Source organism: Cetorhinus maximus, chromosome 6, assembly GCF_964194155.1.
Source record: "Cetorhinus maximus chromosome 6, sCetMax3.hap1.1, whole genome shotgun sequence".
NCBI classification, from domain to species: domain Eukaryota; kingdom Metazoa; phylum Chordata; class Chondrichthyes; order Lamniformes; family Cetorhinidae; genus Cetorhinus; species Cetorhinus maximus.
In genome coordinates, this window is record NC_135884.1 from 154,207,021 (window position 1) to 154,226,724 (window position 19,704).

The following is a 19,704-nucleotide window of genomic DNA, read 5'->3' on the forward strand; positions in this document are numbered from 1 at the left end:
TAAATAACAGACAGAGCAAAGTGATTCCACAACAAATGGATCATATCTAAGCTCTGCAGTCCTGCCACATCCAGTCGTCAATGTTGGTGGACAGTTAAACAACTAACTGGAGGAGGAGGTTCCACAAATATCCCCATCCTCAATGATGGGGGAGCCCAGCATGTAGTGCAAGAGATAAGGCTGAAGCATTTGCAGTAATCTTCAGCCAGGACTGCCAAGTGGATGATCCATCTTGGCCTACTCCAGAGGTCCACAGCAACACAAGTGCCAGTCTTCAGCCAATTTAATTCACTCCACGTGATATCAAGAAACAGCTGAAGGCAGTGGATACTGCAGAGGCTGTGGGCCCTGACAATATTCTGGCACCAGTACAGAAAACTTGTACTCCAGAACTTGCCACACCCCTAGACAAGCTGTTCCAGTACAGCTACAACATTGGCATCTACCCAGCAATGTGGAAATTTGCCCAGGTATGTCCTGTACACAAGAAGCAGGACAAATCCAACCCAGCCAATTACCACCCCATCAGTCTACTCTCGATCACCACTAAAGTGATGGAAGGGGGTCATCAACAGTGCTATCAAGCAACACTTGCTTAGCAATAACCTGCTCACTGATGCCCAGTTTGGGATCTGCCAGGGCCACACAGCTCCTGACCTCACTACAGCCTTGGTTCAAACATGGACAAAAGAGCTGAACTCCAGAGGTGAGGTGAAAGTGATTGCTCTTGACATCATGGCAGCATTTGGCTGAGTGTGGCATCAAGGAACCTTGGCAAAACTAGAGTCAATGGGAATCAGGGGGAAAACTCCGCTGGTTGGAGTCATACCTAGCACAAAGGAAGATGGTTTTTGTTGTCGGGGGTCAATCATCTCAGTTCCAGGAAAATTTTTTGTTATTCGTTCATGGGATGTGGGTATTGGTGGCTAGGCCAGCGTTTTTTGTCCATCCCTAATTGCCTTTGAGAAGGTGGTGAGCTGCCTCCTTGCAGTTCTTGTGATGTAGGTATACCCACAGTGCTGTTAGGGAGGGAGTTCCAGGATTTTGAGCCAGCGACAGTGAAGGAACGGTGATATATTTCCAAGTCAGGATGGTGAGTGGCTTGGAGGGGAACTTCTAGGATTTCATGTTCCCATGTGGCTGCTGCTCGTCTTTTTAGATGGTAGCGGTCGTGGGTTTGCAAGGTGCTGCCTAAGGAGCCCTAAGGAGCCTTAGTGAGTTCTTTGGAGAGTCACGTGCTGAGTTACTTGCCACAGGATTCCTGTCCTCTGCAGCAGTTCTTCAAGGTAGTGTCCCAGGCCCAACCATCTTCAGCTACTTCATCAATGACCTTTCTTTCATCAGAAGGTCAGAAGTGGGGATGTTCACTGATGACTGCACAATGTTCAACACCATTTGCGACTCCTCAGATACTGAAGCAGTCCATGTCCAAATGTAGCAAGACCTGGACAATATCCAGGCTTGGGCTGACAAGTGGTAAGTAACATTCATGCTAGACAAGTGCCAGGCTATGACCATCTCCAACAAGAGAGAATCTAACGATCACCCCTTCACATTCAATGGCATTACCATTGCTGAAACCCCCAATATCAATATCCTGGGGTTACCATTCACCAGAAACTGAACTGGACTAGCCATATAAATACTGTGGCTACAAGAGCAGGTCAGAGGCTAGGAATCCTGCAGTGAGTATCTCACCTCCTGACTCCCTAAAGCCTGTCCACCATCTACAAGGCACAAGTCAGGAGTCTAATGGAATACTCCCCACTTGCCTGGATGAGTGCAGCTCCCACAACACTCAAGAAGCTTGACACCATCCAGGACAAAGCAGCCTGCTTTGATTGGCACCTGAACCACAAACATTGACACCCTCCACCACTGACGCACAGTAGCAGCAGTGTGTACCATCTTACAAGATGCACTGCAGAAACTCAGCAAGGCTCCTTAGGCAGCAACTTCCAGACCCACGAACGGTACCATCTAGAAGGACAAGGGCAGCAGGCACATGGGAACACCACCACCTGGAAGTTCCCCTCCCAAGCCACTCACCATCCTGACTTGGAAATATGTTGTTGTTCCTTCACTGTCGCTGGGTAAAAATCCTGGAACTTGCTCTCTAATGCACTGCGGGTGTACCTACACCACAGGGACTTCAGCAGTTCAAGGCAGCAGCTCACCACCACCTTCTCAAGGGCAATTAGGGATGGGCAATAAATGCTGGCCCAGCCAGCGACGCCCACATCCCAAGAATAAATTTTAAAAATGGACATAAGAACTGGAGAAAGTGCAAATAAGATTTTCCCTTCTTCCTGTACAATATGTTATAGAGAGTGAGCAGGATCTGAACTTCTACAGCCTTTCAGACTCAATGTTGTGCTTAACCATTTGAGATCATAACCACTCCTTCAGCACAGGCTGTTAATGGTAAATGCTGCTGCGAATTATACCTCTTCCACATTTTCCTCCCCTTCCCCTTCTTCATGCCTTGGTACTTGCTTAAAGCCTGTTACATCTCTAACCTTCTCCAGTTTTGATGAAAGCTCATCGACATGAAACTTTAACTATGTTTCTCTCTCCACAGATGTTATCTGACCTACTGAGTGGCTTTAGCATTTTCTGTATTTAATCTCAACTTCAGTCTCTGGTTGGTGATCAGGGGAGAGGGAAGGTGGGAGGAGGAACTAAAGCAGCCAAGATTCCCAGTGGTGGACACTGTTTGAGTATTGACGTTGGGGGGATGGGGAAGAAAAGCAGCTCTGCTGCCTCCCAACTCAACCCTGCTGACTATCAATTAAATGTTAGCTCACACATGGCACAAGGGTGAGCTACTGGGGATGGACATCTTGTGGAACATTAAGCCAACTATCATCAGCACCTTCTGCTGTGATTGAGGGGCAGGGGAAGGAAAGAGCGAAATGAAGGTTTCCATCCCTCCTCTGTTTTTAACATTTAAAGAAATTAGAACATTCTAAGAAGAATTACAGGAGAAACAATGAGTAGCAATATCTTAAATTCTTAAAAACGACAAACTGACTTACTTATAGCAAGTGAGGTTCCATCAGGAAATTTCACAATGCAGCAGAAGAGAGAATGGATCAGCATTGCATGGTGGGAAAGGCCAGACAGGCCCTTATATACAAGCAGACACTGACATAGATAACCAGCCTATATCAATGGAGGAAACCCAAGTCCATTGTGGAAAAACTGATTCTTATTTTACTCATTTTTGAAATGTAGGCAAGCACTTACTGCCCACTGTTACTTGACCCCGAGGTGGTAGTGGTGGTAAGCTACCTTCTTGAACTGCTGCAGTCGGTGTGGTGAGTGCTCCCACAGCGCTGTTAGTTAGGGAGTTGAGTGTTTTCACCCAGTGATGATGAGGGAAAGGAATTAAATTTAGTGCAACACAAGGATCAAAGCTGGGATTGAATAAAAAGAAAACAGCTTGACCAACTATTCTGAAGATTGCAGGACCAGCCCACTATAAAAGGAGCCATTTGCACCCCGTCTAATGACAAATTACTCTGGTCTCCTGGACACTGCTGTGAGCAAAAAACCGGGAAGAAAATAATAGTGGCCTGCAGGCAAATATTTTCTCTTCACTTTCTTTGAACAATTTTATTAGTTATAAAAATATTGGAAATTGGAGGGGAAAAAAAAACTTTAACTGGGCGGGGCAGTTGGAAGCAGGAGGCCATGTGATGAAACCTCCAGGAATATGCTCAACCAGATTTGACAACCTAACTCCCAACTCCAAAATGGTACCAATGTGCCCTGTGCCCAGATTTCTACCCACAACAAGCAAGGAAGTCATTCCAGATAATGCATGTAAAAAATCATTACCTCTGACGCTCCTCCCCAGGACTTCATGGCCTCGTCCAATTCCGTCACATGGCCAGCCTTCATGGTCTCGCTCCCCATTGCGTTCTTCCTCTCCTGGGCTTGAGCTTCTGCCAAGCACGAGTGGGCTATAGGCTGAACTCGATGTAATGCCTGGGAAAGGAACTGGAAGTGGACCTGCAGGACAGTCAGGAAACATCGGCCTAGCACCTGAGGAACAGGAACACAACAAAGGACATTACTCGAGGGCTGCCAGATTTGCGGAAGTGGTTCAAAATTAATTCAAGCAGCAGGAAAACTTAGCGCAAGTGCTAGGCAAACCTGCTGCACCAGTTCCCAGCTTCATTCAACATACTAGTTTTACATCTACCTCCCAAAAGGAAAATAAACAAGAGGAAAGAAGTTAACGTAAACTGTTGGCAAATGAATAGATTTTCACAATCCACCTAGAATAAAATTAAGGCATGATAATATACAACAAGGTGCTACTAATTTCCAAAGATGTACCAAGATTGATAAATTCTGTTTGAATGACACTCATCTGGTTTTAAAAATATAACTCAATCAGTTCCCATTTGAGCTGAGATGGCTAAGGGAGATTTAATAGAGGTGTTCAAAATCATAGAGTTACGATAAAGTAAATTGGGTTTCCCGCTAGCAGGAGGGTTGTGAACAAGAGGGCATTGGTTTGAGGTATTGGGTAAAACGATGAGAAGAGTCATTTACATCTGAAATGTACTTCCTGAAAGAACAGATTCCATAGTGATTTCCAAAGGGGATTTTTTAAAAAATTCTTTCACAGGATGTGGGCGTCGCTAGCATTTATTGCCCATCCCCAATTATCCTTGCGAAGATGGTGGTGAGCTGTCTTCTCGAACCGCTGCAGTCCATGTGGTGTAGGTACACCCACAGTGCTGTTAGGCAGAGAGTCCCAGGGTTTTGACCCAGAGACAGTGAAGGAATGGCAACATATTTCCAAGTCAGAAATGGTGTGTGACTCGGAGGGGAACTTGCAGGTGGCGGTGTTCCCATGTGTCTGCTGCCCTCGCCCTTCTAGATGGTAGTGGACACAGGTTTGGAAGGTGCTGTCGAAGAAGCCTGGTGAGTTGCTGCAGTGCACCTTGTAGTTGGTACACACTGCTGCCACTGTGCGTCGGTAGTGGGGGGAGTGAATGTTTCAGCTAGTGGATGGGGTGCCAATCAAGCAGGCTGTATTGTCCTGGTTTGTGTTGAGCTCCTTGAGTGTTGTGGGAGCTGCACTCATCCAGGCAAGTGGGGAGTATTCCATCACACTCCTGACTTGTGTCTTGTAGATGGTGGACAGGCTTTGGGGAGTCAGGAGGTGAGTAACTTGCAGAATTGCAGAATTCCCAGCCTCTGACCTGCCCTTGTAGCCACAATATTTATATGGCTAGCCCAGTTCAATTTCTGGTCAAAGGTAACCCCCAGAATGTTGATAGATAATTGAATAAATACTTGAAAAGAAAAAACTGCACGAGCATGGAAAAGAGCAGAGGAATGGAATTTATGTGATAGGCCTTTCAAAGAGCCGACTGAGACACAATGGATTTAATGGCCTCCTGTTTTGTAAGATAATATTCTATGCGTTACAACCTGAAGGCCCTGGAGTGGTTCCAGCATTACTGACATTATAGTGGAGCCTTTCAAAACACAAACATTCAATCCTGTGATACTCCATAATCAAGGTTCAAAGTAGAGACAGAACCAAGTGATAGGTGGAGGCAGGCACCATGGGTAATACTTTTTGTGCAGGTTTTAGAGGAAGAGGAAGAGAAAACAGGACCACAGTTTGGCCACAGAACCCAAATTAGAAAACAGTAGGAAGAAAGAACTTGCATGTACACCGCATCTTTCACAACCTAGGGATGTGCTTCCAAGAACTTTACAGATAATGAGGTATTTTCAAAGTATAGTCACCCGTAAGAAACACAGCAAGCATTTTGCGCACAGCAAACTCCCACAAACAAAAATCCGTTTTTAAGATCCTGGTTGAGGGGTAAATATTGGCCAGGACACCAGGAGGAACTGCTCTCCTCTTCATTGAAAAGTGTCCTGTGATCTTTTGCTTCCATCTGAGTTTGTAGACGGGGCCTCAGTTTAATGTCTCAGCCAAAGACCCCTAACAATACAGCACACTCTCAACACTGCACCTAATGTCAGATTACGGGTCCAAGTATCTAGATTTGTACTTGTACAGGATTTTGGTGAGGCTGCATCTGGGGTTGTGCGCGCAATTTTGGTCTCAATTTTAAAAAAGGATATATTTGCATTGGAGGTGGTACAGCAAAGGTTCACTAAATTGGTCCCTAGGATGAGGGGGCTGTCCTTTGCTGAGAGTAAATTGGGCTTATATTCTCTGGAGTTTAGAAGAATAAGAGGCAATCTCATTGAAACCTACAAAATTCTGAAGGGGCTTGATAGGTGGACGCAGACTGTTTCTGCTGGTCGGGGGAATCTAAAACACGGGAGCACAGCCACAGGATAAGGGGCCGATATAGGACTAAGATGAGGAGAAATTACTTCAAAAGAATTGTGAATCTTTGGAATTCTCGACTCCATCGCTGAATATATTTAAGGCTGGGATAAACGGATTTTTGGTCTCTTGGGGTATTAAGGGATATAGGGAGCAGGCAGGAAAATGGAGTTGAAGTCAAGTTCAGCCATGAGTGTACTGAATGGTGAAGCAGACTGGACGGGCCATATGGTCTATTCCTGATCCTGTTTTTTATGTGCTTAAACTTGCAACTTTTCAACTCAGAGGTGAGAGTATTACCCATGGAGCTAGGCCAAATATGGGATCGTTTGAAAAAAATATTATAATAGTGGTTAAAGATGCTTTCCTTTTGAGAGGCTTCGCTGTATCATATGTCAAGCATGACACAGTTACTCTCATTTTATGGTTCAATTCTGAACTTGGCACCCTCAAGAGATGGGTGTAACTGGCTGCAAGGCGTTATAATGCAGGTAGCAATGGCCAGTGCATAAACACCACCTTCATGGCATTCGGTACCTGACATAAAACTACGACTTACATCTTCTGTTTCAAGAAAACTTAGATTCTAATTTTGGTAGACACCATAATCTTGAGGCTTTAACAGCTTCCTTGCTCTACAAGAATTGATCATAACGCCAACAATTTTCTTAATCTTAACTTCAGAAAGAGATAATTTTACTAAAATAATTAAATTCCTACAATGGGTATGGTAAGTGTACTACCCTTCTGGTGAGTATTAAATCAAACACCTTCTCTGCCAATTTAGGTTAGCAGGACAGATTTCAGGGTGCTATCTGAAGGGCAAGAAATTCTCCCAGCATCCTGAACGATTCTCCTCAATCAACATCACCACGACAAAAATAAAATATCCCAAGGTGCTTCAAAGGAGCAATTATCAAACAAAATCATAGAAAACGTAAGGAGTCACTAGACAAGAGATCAAAAGCTTGGTCAACCAGGCAGGTTTTAAGAATCATCATAAAGAAGGAGGGAGAGGTAGAGAGGCAGTGAGGTTTGGGGAGAGAATTCCAGAGCTGTCATGTAGACAAGCACTTAGGATTTCCTGCACAGCAAGGCCCCATATAAGGCTTTCAGCTGTTGTGCAGGAAATCTTCAATGCTTACCCTTCAAAAACAATTCACTGCAAAGTACTTGGGGATCATTATGAGAAAAATAATAAAGCGACACATGCATCAAGGTTTCTTTCTTTAAACAGACTGTATTTCTGGTGTTGATTGCTGTGAATGTTAAAGGAATATAAAATAGGGGCAGAAGTATGAGATAGCCACCAATAAGACCATAAGAAGTATGGCCCACCAAATCTGCTCCGCCTTTCAAAGAGATCATGGCTGATTGGATAATCCTCAACTCCACTTTCCTGCCTTTTCCCCATAACCCTTGATTCCCTTACTGATTAAAAATCTGTCTAGCTCAGCCTTGAATATACCTAACAACCCAGCCTCTATAGCCCTCTGCGGTAAAGAGTTCCACAGATTCACTACTCTCAGGAGAAGAAATTCCTCCTCATCTTTGTCTTAAATGGGCGGCCCCTTACTCTCAGATTATGCCCTCTGGTCCTAGTCTCTCCCATAAGGGGAAACAACCTCTCAGCATCTACCCTGTCAAGCCCCCTAAGAATCTTATATGTTTCAATAAGGTTGCCTCTCATTCTTCTAAACTCCAATGAGTACAGGCCCAACCTACTCAACCTCTCCTCATAAGAAAATCCCTTCATATTTGGGATCAGCCTAGTGAACCTTCTCTGGACTGCCTCCAATGCCAGTATATCTTTCCTTAGATATGGGACCAAAATTGTTCACAGTATTCTAGGTGTGATATAACTAGTGCCTTGTATAGTTTTAGCAAGACTTCCCTATTGTTATACTCCATTCCCTTTGAATTAAAGGCCAACATTCCATTTGCCTTCCCAATTACCTGTTGAACTTGTATGTTAGCTTTTTGGGATTCATGCACTAGGACTCCCAAATCCCTCTGTGCTGCAGCCTTCTGCAGTCTTTCATCATTTAAATAATATTCAGCTCCTCTATTCTTCCTGCCAATGTGCATAACCTCATATTTTCCCACATTATATTCCATCTGCCAAGTTTTTGCCCACTCACTTAACCTGTCAATATCCCTCTGTAGACTCCTTGTGTCATCCTCACCACTTGCCTTCCCACCTATTTTTGTGTCATCTGCAAATTTGGTGATAATATATTCACTTCCCTCATCTAAGTCATTAATGTATATTGTAAATAATTGAGGCCCCAGCATTGATCCCTGTGGCACTCCACTAGTTACAGGTTGCCATCCTGAAAATGCCCTCCTTATCCCAACTCTGTCTTCTATTAGTTAGCCAAACCTCTATCCATGCTAATATACTACCCCCAACACCATGGGTCTTATCTTATTAAGTAGCCTTATGTGTGGTACTTTTTTGAATACCTTTTGGAAATCCAAATATATTACATCTACTGGTTCCCCTTTATCTATATTGCTAGTTACCTCCTCAAAGAATTCTAATAATTTGTCAGGCATGATATCCCCTTCATGAAGCCATGCTGACTCTGCTTGATTAGATTATGTATTTCTAAATGCTCTGTCATTACATCCTTTATAATAGACTCCAACATTTTCCCAATGATAGATGTTAAGCTAACTGGCCTACAGTTACCTGTTTTTTGTCTCACTCTCTTTTTGAATAAGGGTGTTACATTGGCCGTTTTCCAATCCTCAGGGACTTATCCAGAATTTAAGGATTCTTGGAAGATTACTACCAGTGCATCCACTATCTCCGTAGCCACTTCCTTTAATATCCTAGCATGCAACCCATCAGGTCCAGGGGACATATCGACCTTTAGCCCCATTAGTTTCCCTCTAGTGATAGTTATTGTATTTATCTCCTCCCCTTCTTTTGCCCCATGATTATTTAGTATTATTGGAATGCTATTAGTGTCTTCTACTGTGAAGACTGAAACAAAGTATTTATTCAACTCCTCTGCCATTTCCTGGTTCCCCATTATTATTTCCCCGGCCTCATTCTCTGAGGGGCCTATGTTCACTTTGGCCTCTCTCTTCCTTTTTATATATTTAAAGAAGCTCTTATTGTCCGTTTTTATATTACTTACTAGTTTACCCTCAAAGTTTATTTTCTCCCCCTTTTTTTTGGTCATCTTTTGTTGCTTTTTAAAACTTTCCCAATCCTCTGGCTTACCACTAATCTTTGCCACATTGTATGCTTTTTCTTGCAATTTGATACTCTCCTTAACTTCCTTGGTTAACCATGGTTGGTTTATCCCCTCCCTTGAATCATTCTTCCTCACTGGGATATATCTTTGTTGAGAATCATTAACTATTTTCTTAAACAAATGATTGTTCATCATTTTCTGCTAAACTACTTTCCCAACCCACTCCAGCCAACTCTGCCCTCATTCCATTGTAATTACCCTTATTTAAGTTTAGCACAGTTGTTTCCGACCCAAGTTTCTCACTCTCAAACTGAATGCTAAATTCTACCATATTATGGTCAGGGAAGCTAAGTAAACATGACAGACAAAGGAAAAGGATATGCTATCAGTTGAGGTGAATTTGGCTGGGAGGAGGCTCGTGTGGAGTATAAACACTGGCATAGGCCAATTGAGCAAAATAGCCTGTGTTGTAAATTTACATAACTTAATGTAAAATATGCCAGTGGGATAGTTCCACATTTTCGTCACTCTCTGGGTAAGGGAGATTCTTCCAAATCCTCTATTGGGTTTATTAATGACCATCTTATATTTATCGACTCTAGTTGTGGACTCATCCACAAGTGGAAACACCTCCTATCAACCCCTCTCAAGTCTCTCAGTTTTCTCTCTTCTGGAGAAAAGCACCCCAGCCTGTTGAGTCTTTTCTGATAGTTGTACTCTCTCGGATTTAGTATTATTGTTGTGGCACAGGGCACACAGCCCAAACTAACCTCATGTGTTCTCTATAATTATACCCTGTAGCATCTGCCAAAAGGATGGATAAAAACAGCCCAAGCTATCATGCTCATCATTATGACTATTTGTTTAGCTGACTTGACAACATAGGCACCTGCAAGTTAAGACGTTTGTGTGTTCAAGTCTTTTTTTTTATTCATTCATGGGGTGTGGGCATTGCTGGCTAGGCCAGCATTTATCACCTATCTCCAATTGCCTTTGAGAGGCTCAGTGAATAATCTGGTCCAACTCTCTAGCACAGCACTTATTGCAGCGTTCTTGGGATGAAATGTTAAACCATTGGGCCCAAGAGCCTATTCTAGTGTTTGAAATGGGTGTTGTTGACCCTGCTGCATCATCCCAAGAGATAGAACATTCTCGTTCAGTGTTCCAGCCAACATTCCTCCCACCAAAAATAAATGAACTGGCCTCATGTTGGTCCCATGGCTGCTCATGGGACTCTGCGATGCTAAAATGGCTGCTCTATTTCACTAGAATAAAAGGTTACTGCATTTCAAAATTAATTAATTGTACATGAATCACTTTTGGTTGTTTGAGAGATGTAATAAGGCATTATCTAAACGCAAGACTGTCTGTTTGTATCAAATGGTACAAAAACTACAGCTAGTCCAGTCAGAGCTCTGCAGTCACTGCCAAAGAGTTAGGACAGTTTGTCAGCATCACACACAGAGTGAATTAAAAATAAGATTACCTCATCATATGGTAAGTCACTGAGTCAACATTTGTCACAAAGTCACTAGAGTTCAAAGAGAATATTTTATTGCCTGGAGTGCTTTGATACAGACGTGAAAGGTGCTGTATGTAAGTGAGAATGTTAATGTAACAAGGTGCATTTAATTACGATCCTGCCAGCTTATGTGGGGCTGAATTCCAGAAATAAGGATCACACCTTCAGAAACTTAGCATGATTGCAGCTACAGAATTTTCGCCAATGGTCTCACCTGCCTGAATCTAGACAGCAACACTGGCATTAAAACCATTTGCAATTCACCTCTGGATACATACAGGAGACGGATTATGCACTTGTCTTTGAGGCAATAACCATTTCAGCAAGCACTTGTGAGAAAGTCATCAGTTAAATTTGAAGAAAGGATATCCCAGCTCTGTGAAACTCTGGATTCGTGAGCTGCTGTTTCACAGAACTGAACAAGCACCAACTGAAAATATCCAACTCCACCCTATGTCACTCCACCAACAGTTCCAACCTAAAGTTCTATAGCTTCTTTCGGCTCTTGTGGGTGGATGATACTTTTATATTGTAGGTGAACACAATGATGCGCATTTGCAAAGGGAGAGATAATTAAAACAAGCATTCACAATTCTAATTCTGCAAAATACACCAGGGGTCAGACTATAGCCAATCCCTTTATGGTCTCAGCCTCCACACCCACCCCACCCATCTCCTCAAGCACAACATCCCCTCTTGAAACCTTCAGTTTTCTGACTTTAGCTTCCTGTTGATCGCACAGGAAGAGGCCAATCAGGCCCTCCGCCATTCAATGAGGTAATGGTTTATCTGCATCTTAAAGATGGACAGACAGACGTGCTTTTATATAGCAGCCTTTCAAGATCACTGGGCATGTCAAAGCACTTTACAGCCAATGAAGTGGTTTTGAAGCATACTCAGTTGACATATGGGAAATGCAGCAGCCAACCTGCAAACAACAAGCTCCCGCAAACAGCAAGGTGATAACAGAACCATAGAAAAGTTACAGTACAGGAAGAGGCCATTCAGCCCACTATGTCTGCGCTGGCTGAGAAAACCATCCGCCCATTCTAATCCCACCTTCCAGCACCCGGCCCATAGCCTTGCAGGTTACAGCACTTCAGGTGCAGATCCAGGTATCTTTCAAATGAGTTCAGGATTTCTGCCTCAACCACCAATCCGGGCAGCGAATTCCAGACACCTACCACCCTCTGGTTGAAAAAGCTTTTTCTAATATCACCTCTAATCCTTCTACCAATCACCTTAAATCGATGCCCCCTGGTAAGTGACCCCTCAGCTAGGGGAAATAAGTCTTTCCTGTCTACCCTACCTCGGCCCCTCATAATTTTATACACCTCAATTAGGTCACCCCTCGGCCTCCTCTGTTCTAAGGAAAATAACCCTAGCCTATCCGATCATTCTTCATAGCTCCAATTTTCAAGCCCTGGCAACATTCTTGTAAATCTCCTCTGCACTCTCTCTCTCTCTCTCTCTCTCTCTCTCGCGAGAGCAATTATGCCCTTCCTGTAATGTGACGACCAGAACCATATGCAAAACTCCAACTGTGGCCTAACCAGCATTTTATACAGTTCCAGCATTACATGCCTGCTTTTTGTATTCTATACCTCATCCAATATAGGAAACCATTCTATATGCTTTCTTTACTATCTTATCTACCTGTCCTGTCACCTTCAGGGACCTGTGGACATGCACTCCAATGTCTCTCATTTCCTCTGCCTTTCTTAATATCCTCGTATATGTTGCTTATTCCCTTGCTTTGTTTGCCATCCCAAAATGCAATACCTCACACTTCTCCAGGTTGAATTTCATTTGCCACTCTTCCGCCCACTCAAACAAACCATTATAATAATTCTGGAGACAACAGCTAACCTCTTTACTACCAGCTACACAGCCAATTTTTGCGTCATCTGCAAATTTCCCAATCATGCTTCCCACATTTAAGTCCAAATCATTAAAATAAACCACAAACAGCAAGGGACCCAACACAGCCCTGTGAAACGCCATTGAAAGCAGCTTTGCGTTCACAAAAACATCCATCAATCACTACCCTTTGTTTCTCGTCACTGAGCCAATTTTGGATCCCAATCGCCACATTCCCCTGTATCCCATGGGCTTTTACTTTTCTGACCAGTCTGCCATGTGGGACCTTGTCAAATGCCTTACTAAAATGCATGTTGACCACATCCACTGTACTACCCTCATCAATGCTCCTTGTTACTTCCTCAAAAAATTTAATTAAGTTATTAAGACATGATTTTCTCTTAACAAAACCATGCTGACTATCCCTAATTAATCCTTGTCTTTCTAAGTGACAGTTTATCCTGGCTCTCAGGATTGTTTCTAATAATTTGCCCACCACCGAAGTCAGACTGACTGGCCAATAATTATTTGGCCTATCCCTCGCACCCTTTATAAACAATGGTACAACGATTGCAGACCTCCAACCTCTGGTGCCTCCCCTGTATCTAGTGAGGATTGAAAAATGATCCTCAGGGCACCCGCTATTTCCTCCCTGGCTTTCTTTAACAACCTGGGATACAATCCATCCTGCCCTGGTGATCCTTCAAGGATGCCAGTCCCTCCTGTACTTCCTCTCTCATCTTGCTTTTTGTATCTAATATTTCACACACCTCCTCATTAACTAGAATGTCTGCAACATCCCTCTCCTTTGTGAGGGCAGAGACAAAGTACTCATTAAGAACCCTGCCCACATCTTCTGTATCAACATAAGTTACCTTGTACAACCCTAAAAGGCCATACATACCTTTTCCTCAGTTATTCTCTTGCTCCTAAGGTATTGGTAAAATATCTTTGGGTTTTCTTTGATTTTACCTGCCAATATATTTTCATATCCCCTTTTTGCTGTCTTGGTTTCCTTTTTTACTTCACCCTTGTACTTTCTATGCTCCTCTAGGTTTTCTAATGTATTAAATTTTTTGTGACTGTCATAAGCTTTCTTTTTCTGCCACCCTTTTTCTTTGTGGGGACATGTCTACACTGTGCCCATAGAATCTCGCTTTTGAATGCCTCCCACTGGTCTATCACTGGTTTTCCTTTCAAGTAGCTGTAACCAGTCCACTTTCACCAGATCACCTCTCAGCTTTGCTATTCTCCAGTTTAGAACTCTTACTCCTGTTCTACCTTTATTCTTTTCCATAATTACACTGAATCTAACTGTATTATGGTCACTATCTCCAAAATGGTCACCACTGCTACTTCACCCATTTGCCCAGCTTCACTTCCTAAGACTACATCTAGAATATTGCGCTCTTGTTGGGCTTACGTGCTGGCTGAAAATGTTCTCTTGATGCAAAGATTTTGTGCCTTCTCTGCCCTTCACACTGTTCATACCCCAGTTGATATTAGGGAAGTTGAAGTCCCCAACTATTATTGCCCTATTGTTTTTTCACTCAAATTTGCCTAGATATTTGCTCCTCTTATCTCCCTCTCACTATTTGGGGTCTATTGTATTCTCCTAGCAGTGTAGCTGCCCCTTTTTTTATTTCAGAGCTCAACCCATATGGCCTCATTTGACGATTCATTTAGTAAATCATCCCTCCTCACAGCTGTAATTGATTCTTTAACCAATAATGCTTCACCCCCACCTTTTTTAACCCCCTCTCTATCCCACCTGAAAACTCTATAGCCAGGGATGTCGAGCTGTGTATTTTTGCCCCTCTTTAAGCCAAGTTTCTGTTATAGCAATGATATCACGCTGCCACGTGTCTGTGCCCTTAGTTCATCGGCTTTGTTTGCTATACTCCTTGCATTTAAATATATACCTTTTAACACTTCCAAATTCTTGTGCTGTACACGTTTTAACCTTTGCTTCTTCTGTCTTTCAGAGTCACCCGCTAATTTTCTGTCTCCCGCTTCCTGTTCTGAATTTGTCTTATCTGAATCTGCCCTCAGGTTCCCATCCTCCTGCCAATCTAGTTTAATCCCTCCCCAACAACACGGGCAAATCTCCCTGCAAAGACATTCATTCCGGTCCTATTCAGCTGTAGGCCACCCGGCTTGTGCCGATCCCACCTTCCCCAAACCTGTCCCAATGCCCCAGAAATCTGAAGCCCTCCCTCCTGCACCATCTCTCCAGCCACACATTCATCTGGTATATTCTCCTATTTCTATACTCACTAGCGTGTGGCCTTGGAAGTAATCCGGAGATTACTATCTTTGCGGTCCTGCTCACTAACCTCCTTCCTAACTCCCTAAACTCAGCCTGCAGGACTTCATCCCTTTTTCTACCTATATTGTTGGTACCAATGTGGGCCACAACCTCTGGCTGTTCACCCTTCCCCCGAAGGATGTCCTGCAGCCGCTCCGTGACATCCTTGACCCTGGCACCAGGGAGGCAACACACCATCTTGGAGTCATGTTTACTGCTGCAGAAACACCAGTTTGATCCCCTGACTATGGATTTCCCCTATCACCATTGCTTTTCCATGCTTCTTCCTTCCCTCCTGTGTAGCTGAGCCAGCCATGTTGCCACAGACTTGGCTCTAGTTGCACTCCCGAGGAACCATTGCCCTCAACAGCATTCAAAATAGAAAACCGATTAACAAGCAAGGTCGACTTGGGGACTTCTGCACTACCTGCCTGGTTCTCTTAGACTGCCTGGTGGGCACCCATTCCCTCTCTGCTTAAATGCTCCTAACCAGCGGTGTGACCACCTCCCTAAACGTTCTATCCATTTAGTTCTTGGCCTCGCAAATGCACCACAGTGACTCAGGCAGCCCTCGAGTTCTGAAACCCAGAGCTCAAGCTTCTGCAGCCAGTGACACTTCCTGCAGATGTGTTCATCTAGGACGCATTCACTGACTTCCCCCATTCCACAGGATGTACATTCCACTGAGCCAAGCTGACTTGTCATACTATAACTTTAAAAACTATTTACTACAGTTAGAATAAGTAGAATAAATTACCAGTTACGCACCAATCAGCTTCTTCCCCTGTACCAAAGAAAGAGCCAACTATTGGAGGCTTAGAAAAAAGGTAGAAGAAAGGAGCACCAGCCTCACCAAACTCCCTCACTCACCAACTTCCCACTTCGCACTCTATGCACCCAAAGCAACACTCCAGTGCATTCCAATTTGCTTTTGTGATGTTGAGTGAGACTCTCCTGCTCTTTTTCGAAGCAATGCCATGAGATCTTTTACATCCGCCTGAGAGAGCAGACAAGGCCTTGGCTTACATCTCATCTGAAAGACAGTGGCTCCCTCAGTACTACCCAAGAGTCTCAGCATAGATTGTTGTGCTCAAGTACTGGAGCAGGAACTGAACCCACAACTCAGCTGAGAGAGTGCTACCAACTGATCCACAGCTGAGACACATCACCATCACCCACCTTGATTTCATAACCCTTAATACCTTTGGCAAAAAAAAATCCATCAATCTCACTTTGGAAATATTTAATTAACTACAAAGTCTCAACAGCTTTCTGGGAGTAAAGAGTTTCAGATTTCCATTACCCTTTTCATGAAAAAATGTTTCCTGACATCATCCATGAACAGCCTAGCTCTCATTTTAAAACTATGCCACCTTGTTATTGACTCTCCACACTAGGGGAAATAGTTTCTCTCTATCATATCAACTCTTTTAGTCATGTTAAATACTTCATTTAGTTCACCTTATCCTCTCTTCACCCCAACATTAATAGTACAGCCTTCAGCCTCGGTCTACGGAACTCCCTGATTAAACCCTTCCGCCTCACAAAACTGCTCTCACCCCAGCTGATCTAAAAAATCAGGTCAAAGCCCATCTTTTAGCCAGGAGTGACTTCAGATCATATGTACCTTGACTCAGTTCTGTTTGTTATCCATTTTTTCCATCCTTCTCTACAAAGTGCTATGGGACATTGTCTACAGCAACAATTTGGATTACAATAAATAAAAAAAACAGCAAATGCTGAAAACGCACAGCAGGTCAGGCAGCATCGATGGAGAGAGAAACAGAGTTAACGTTTCAGGTCAATGATCTTTTCAAGATGAAATCTGAAAGGTTATGGTCATTGACCTGAAATGTTAATTCTATTTCTCTCTCCACTGATTTATTTCAGGTTTCCAACATCCACAGCATTTTGCTTTTGCATTGATGTTGGCCTTTATAAAATTAAAACGTCCAAAGGCACTTTAAAGAAGTATAGTCAGACAAAAGCAGATATCAATTATTGAGGATATATTTCGAAAGGTTGCTAAAAGCTTGATCAAGACAGAAGCTTAAAGGAGCTTCCGGGAGGAAGGGGGTGCAGGAGAAGCAATTCTTGAGAAGAGGGCCTAGACAGCTGAAGACATGACCACTAAAGAGTGGGACAAAGGGATTGTCAGGCTAGAGGTGGTTACAGAAATATGGGAGATCAAATTCATAAATATAAGGATGGGAATTTTAAATCTGTGGTGTCGTTGGACCAAGGGCAAAATTACGTAAAGTGATGGGTGCAAAACATGGTAAATAGAATTTTGGATGAGCTGAAGTCTTTGGAGCCAGCTGGGAAAGCATTGGAACAGCTAAGTCTGGAGGAGTATAAGGCATGGATGAGGGATTCAACAGCAGATGGGCAAGGATAGGGATAAGGAGTCAGTGGTTAGGGTACGTATCCTGTGATGGGGCAGAGATAAAGACTTTGCCTTCCCAGTGTACAAGAGGAGGAAACTGTGGCTCAGCCAGGACTGGATGTCTACATTAATGGTACTACATAAATGCAAATTACTGATTTAATAGCAAGTCCCACTTCAAACATGACACAAGAGTTTAGTATTCTGAAGGGTTTTATGTCACGTTTTGGTTTACCAGCATCCCATCCTGAATTAGGAACCTGTTGCCACAGAGCACAACTCATCTGAATGCTCTTTATTCTTGTGTTGCAGGTGCCCTGTGAAGAGGGCCAATGGGCAAATAGCTAGACAAAGATCCCATCCCATGTTGGTTGGATCCTGGAGTTTGCATTATGCATTGCTGGGGCCTGAGTAGTAATGGGACAATTGTGTGCCCACTAACAATGGCAAACTGTCAACATAAAACACCTGGAGACTAAGATTGCAATAAATTGCAACTTTGTGAAATATCTTCTAATCAAAGAACTGCTAAGGCATGGTGGCAATCAGCAGATTACAAAGCGCAGTCCTATCCCACCATTGTTCTCTCTTGTTCCTCCCTCCCCACAATGCTCAAGAACCCTACAGCTATCTTTAACGAACAAAGGTTTCATTCCAGAGAAATCAGTCACTCTAAGCTCACAAGGCCACACCATCGATGAATGTCTTTTGAACAGTATTAATTTTCCACAAAGAAAACCAGATGCATGGAGGCTTTGTTTTACTTAGATTTCCCATCCAGTCTCGAGAGTCTGGGATAAACAGTCAGGCCTCCTACCAATGTTACTCCTCCGATCAGTTGATAGGAACTGTGTTCATGGTCAGGGCATGGAGAAACAGAGCATCAGAGAATACAGAGAAAAAGAGCGCTGGTGTGAACAAGTTAAAGGCAAACACACATATTCATTTTTCTTTTGTCTCACTGCGTGTAAGGATGTTTTATTCTGGCCTCAGCGTACAAGTTTAAGAAAATGAGTGGAATAAAATAAACAGCCAGAGGTCCTGTTCCCCATCACTATCCAGTTCTTATTTTGGGTACTAAGGGAATTAGAGGATATGCGATAGCAAAAGAAGGTGGAGCTGATGTAGGTGATCAGCCACGATCTCACTGAATGACAGAGCAGGCTCGGGAGCCAATTGGTCAACAGTTCGATAAAAGCAAAAAACTGTGGATGCTGGAAATCCAAAACAAAAATTAAAAACTCAGCAGGTCTGGCAGGATCTGCGGAGAGGAACACAGTTAACGTTTCGAGTCCATATGACTCTTCAACAGAACTAAGTAAAACTAGAAAAGAGGTGAAATATAAGCTGGTTTAGGGGGTGATGGGGTGGGTGGGACAAGTAGAGCTGGATAGAGGGTCAGTGATAGGTGGAGATAACCAAAAGATGTCATAGACAAAAGAACAAAGAGGTGTTGAAGATGGTGATATTATTTAAGGAATGTGCTAATTAAGGGTAGAAAGCAGGACAAGCAAGGTACAGATAGCCCTAGTGGGGGTGGGGTGGGGGGGAAGGGAAGGGATTGAAATAGGCTAAAAGGTAGAGATAAAACAATGGATGTAAATACATTTAAAAATAATGGAAATAGGTGGGAAAAGAAAATTCTATATAAATTATTGGGGGGAAAAAAGGGGGATCGGAAAGGGGGTGGGGATGGAGGAGAGAGTTCATGATCTAAAATTGTTGAACTCAATATTCAGTCTGGAAGACTGTAAAATGCCTAGTCGGAAGATGAGGTGCTGTTCCTCCAGTTTGCGTTGAGCTTCACTGGAACAATGCAGCAGGCCAAGGATGGACATGTGAGCACGAGAGCAGGGCGGAGTGTTGAAATGGCAAGCGACAGGGAGGTCTGGGTAATGCTTGCGGACAGACTGAAGGCGTTCTGCAAAGCGGTCACCCAGTCTGCATTTGGTCTCTCCAATGTAGAGGAAACCGCATTGGGAGCAACGAATGCAGTAGACTAAATTGAGGGAAGTGCAAGTGAAATGCTGCTTCACTTGAAAGGAGTGTTTGGGCCCTTGGACGGTGAGGAGAGGGGAAGTAAAG

General features: G+C 43.4%; 1 protein-coding gene across 4 annotated transcripts in view; it reads right to left on the reverse strand.

Annotated features, from left to right (window-relative positions):
- garre1 (granule associated Rac and RHOG effector 1) overlaps positions 1-19,704 on the reverse strand; it is a 216,496-nt gene that overhangs the window by 66,893 nt on the left and 129,899 nt on the right. For all 4 annotated transcript variants that reach the window (XM_078544681.1, XM_078544680.1, XM_078544679.1 and 1 more), the window contains one exon: positions 3,844-4,050. In XM_078544681.1, coding sequence (XP_078400807.1) covers positions 3,844-4,050 — 207 coding nt within the window. The remainder of the gene's footprint in view (positions 1-3,843; positions 4,051-19,704) is intronic.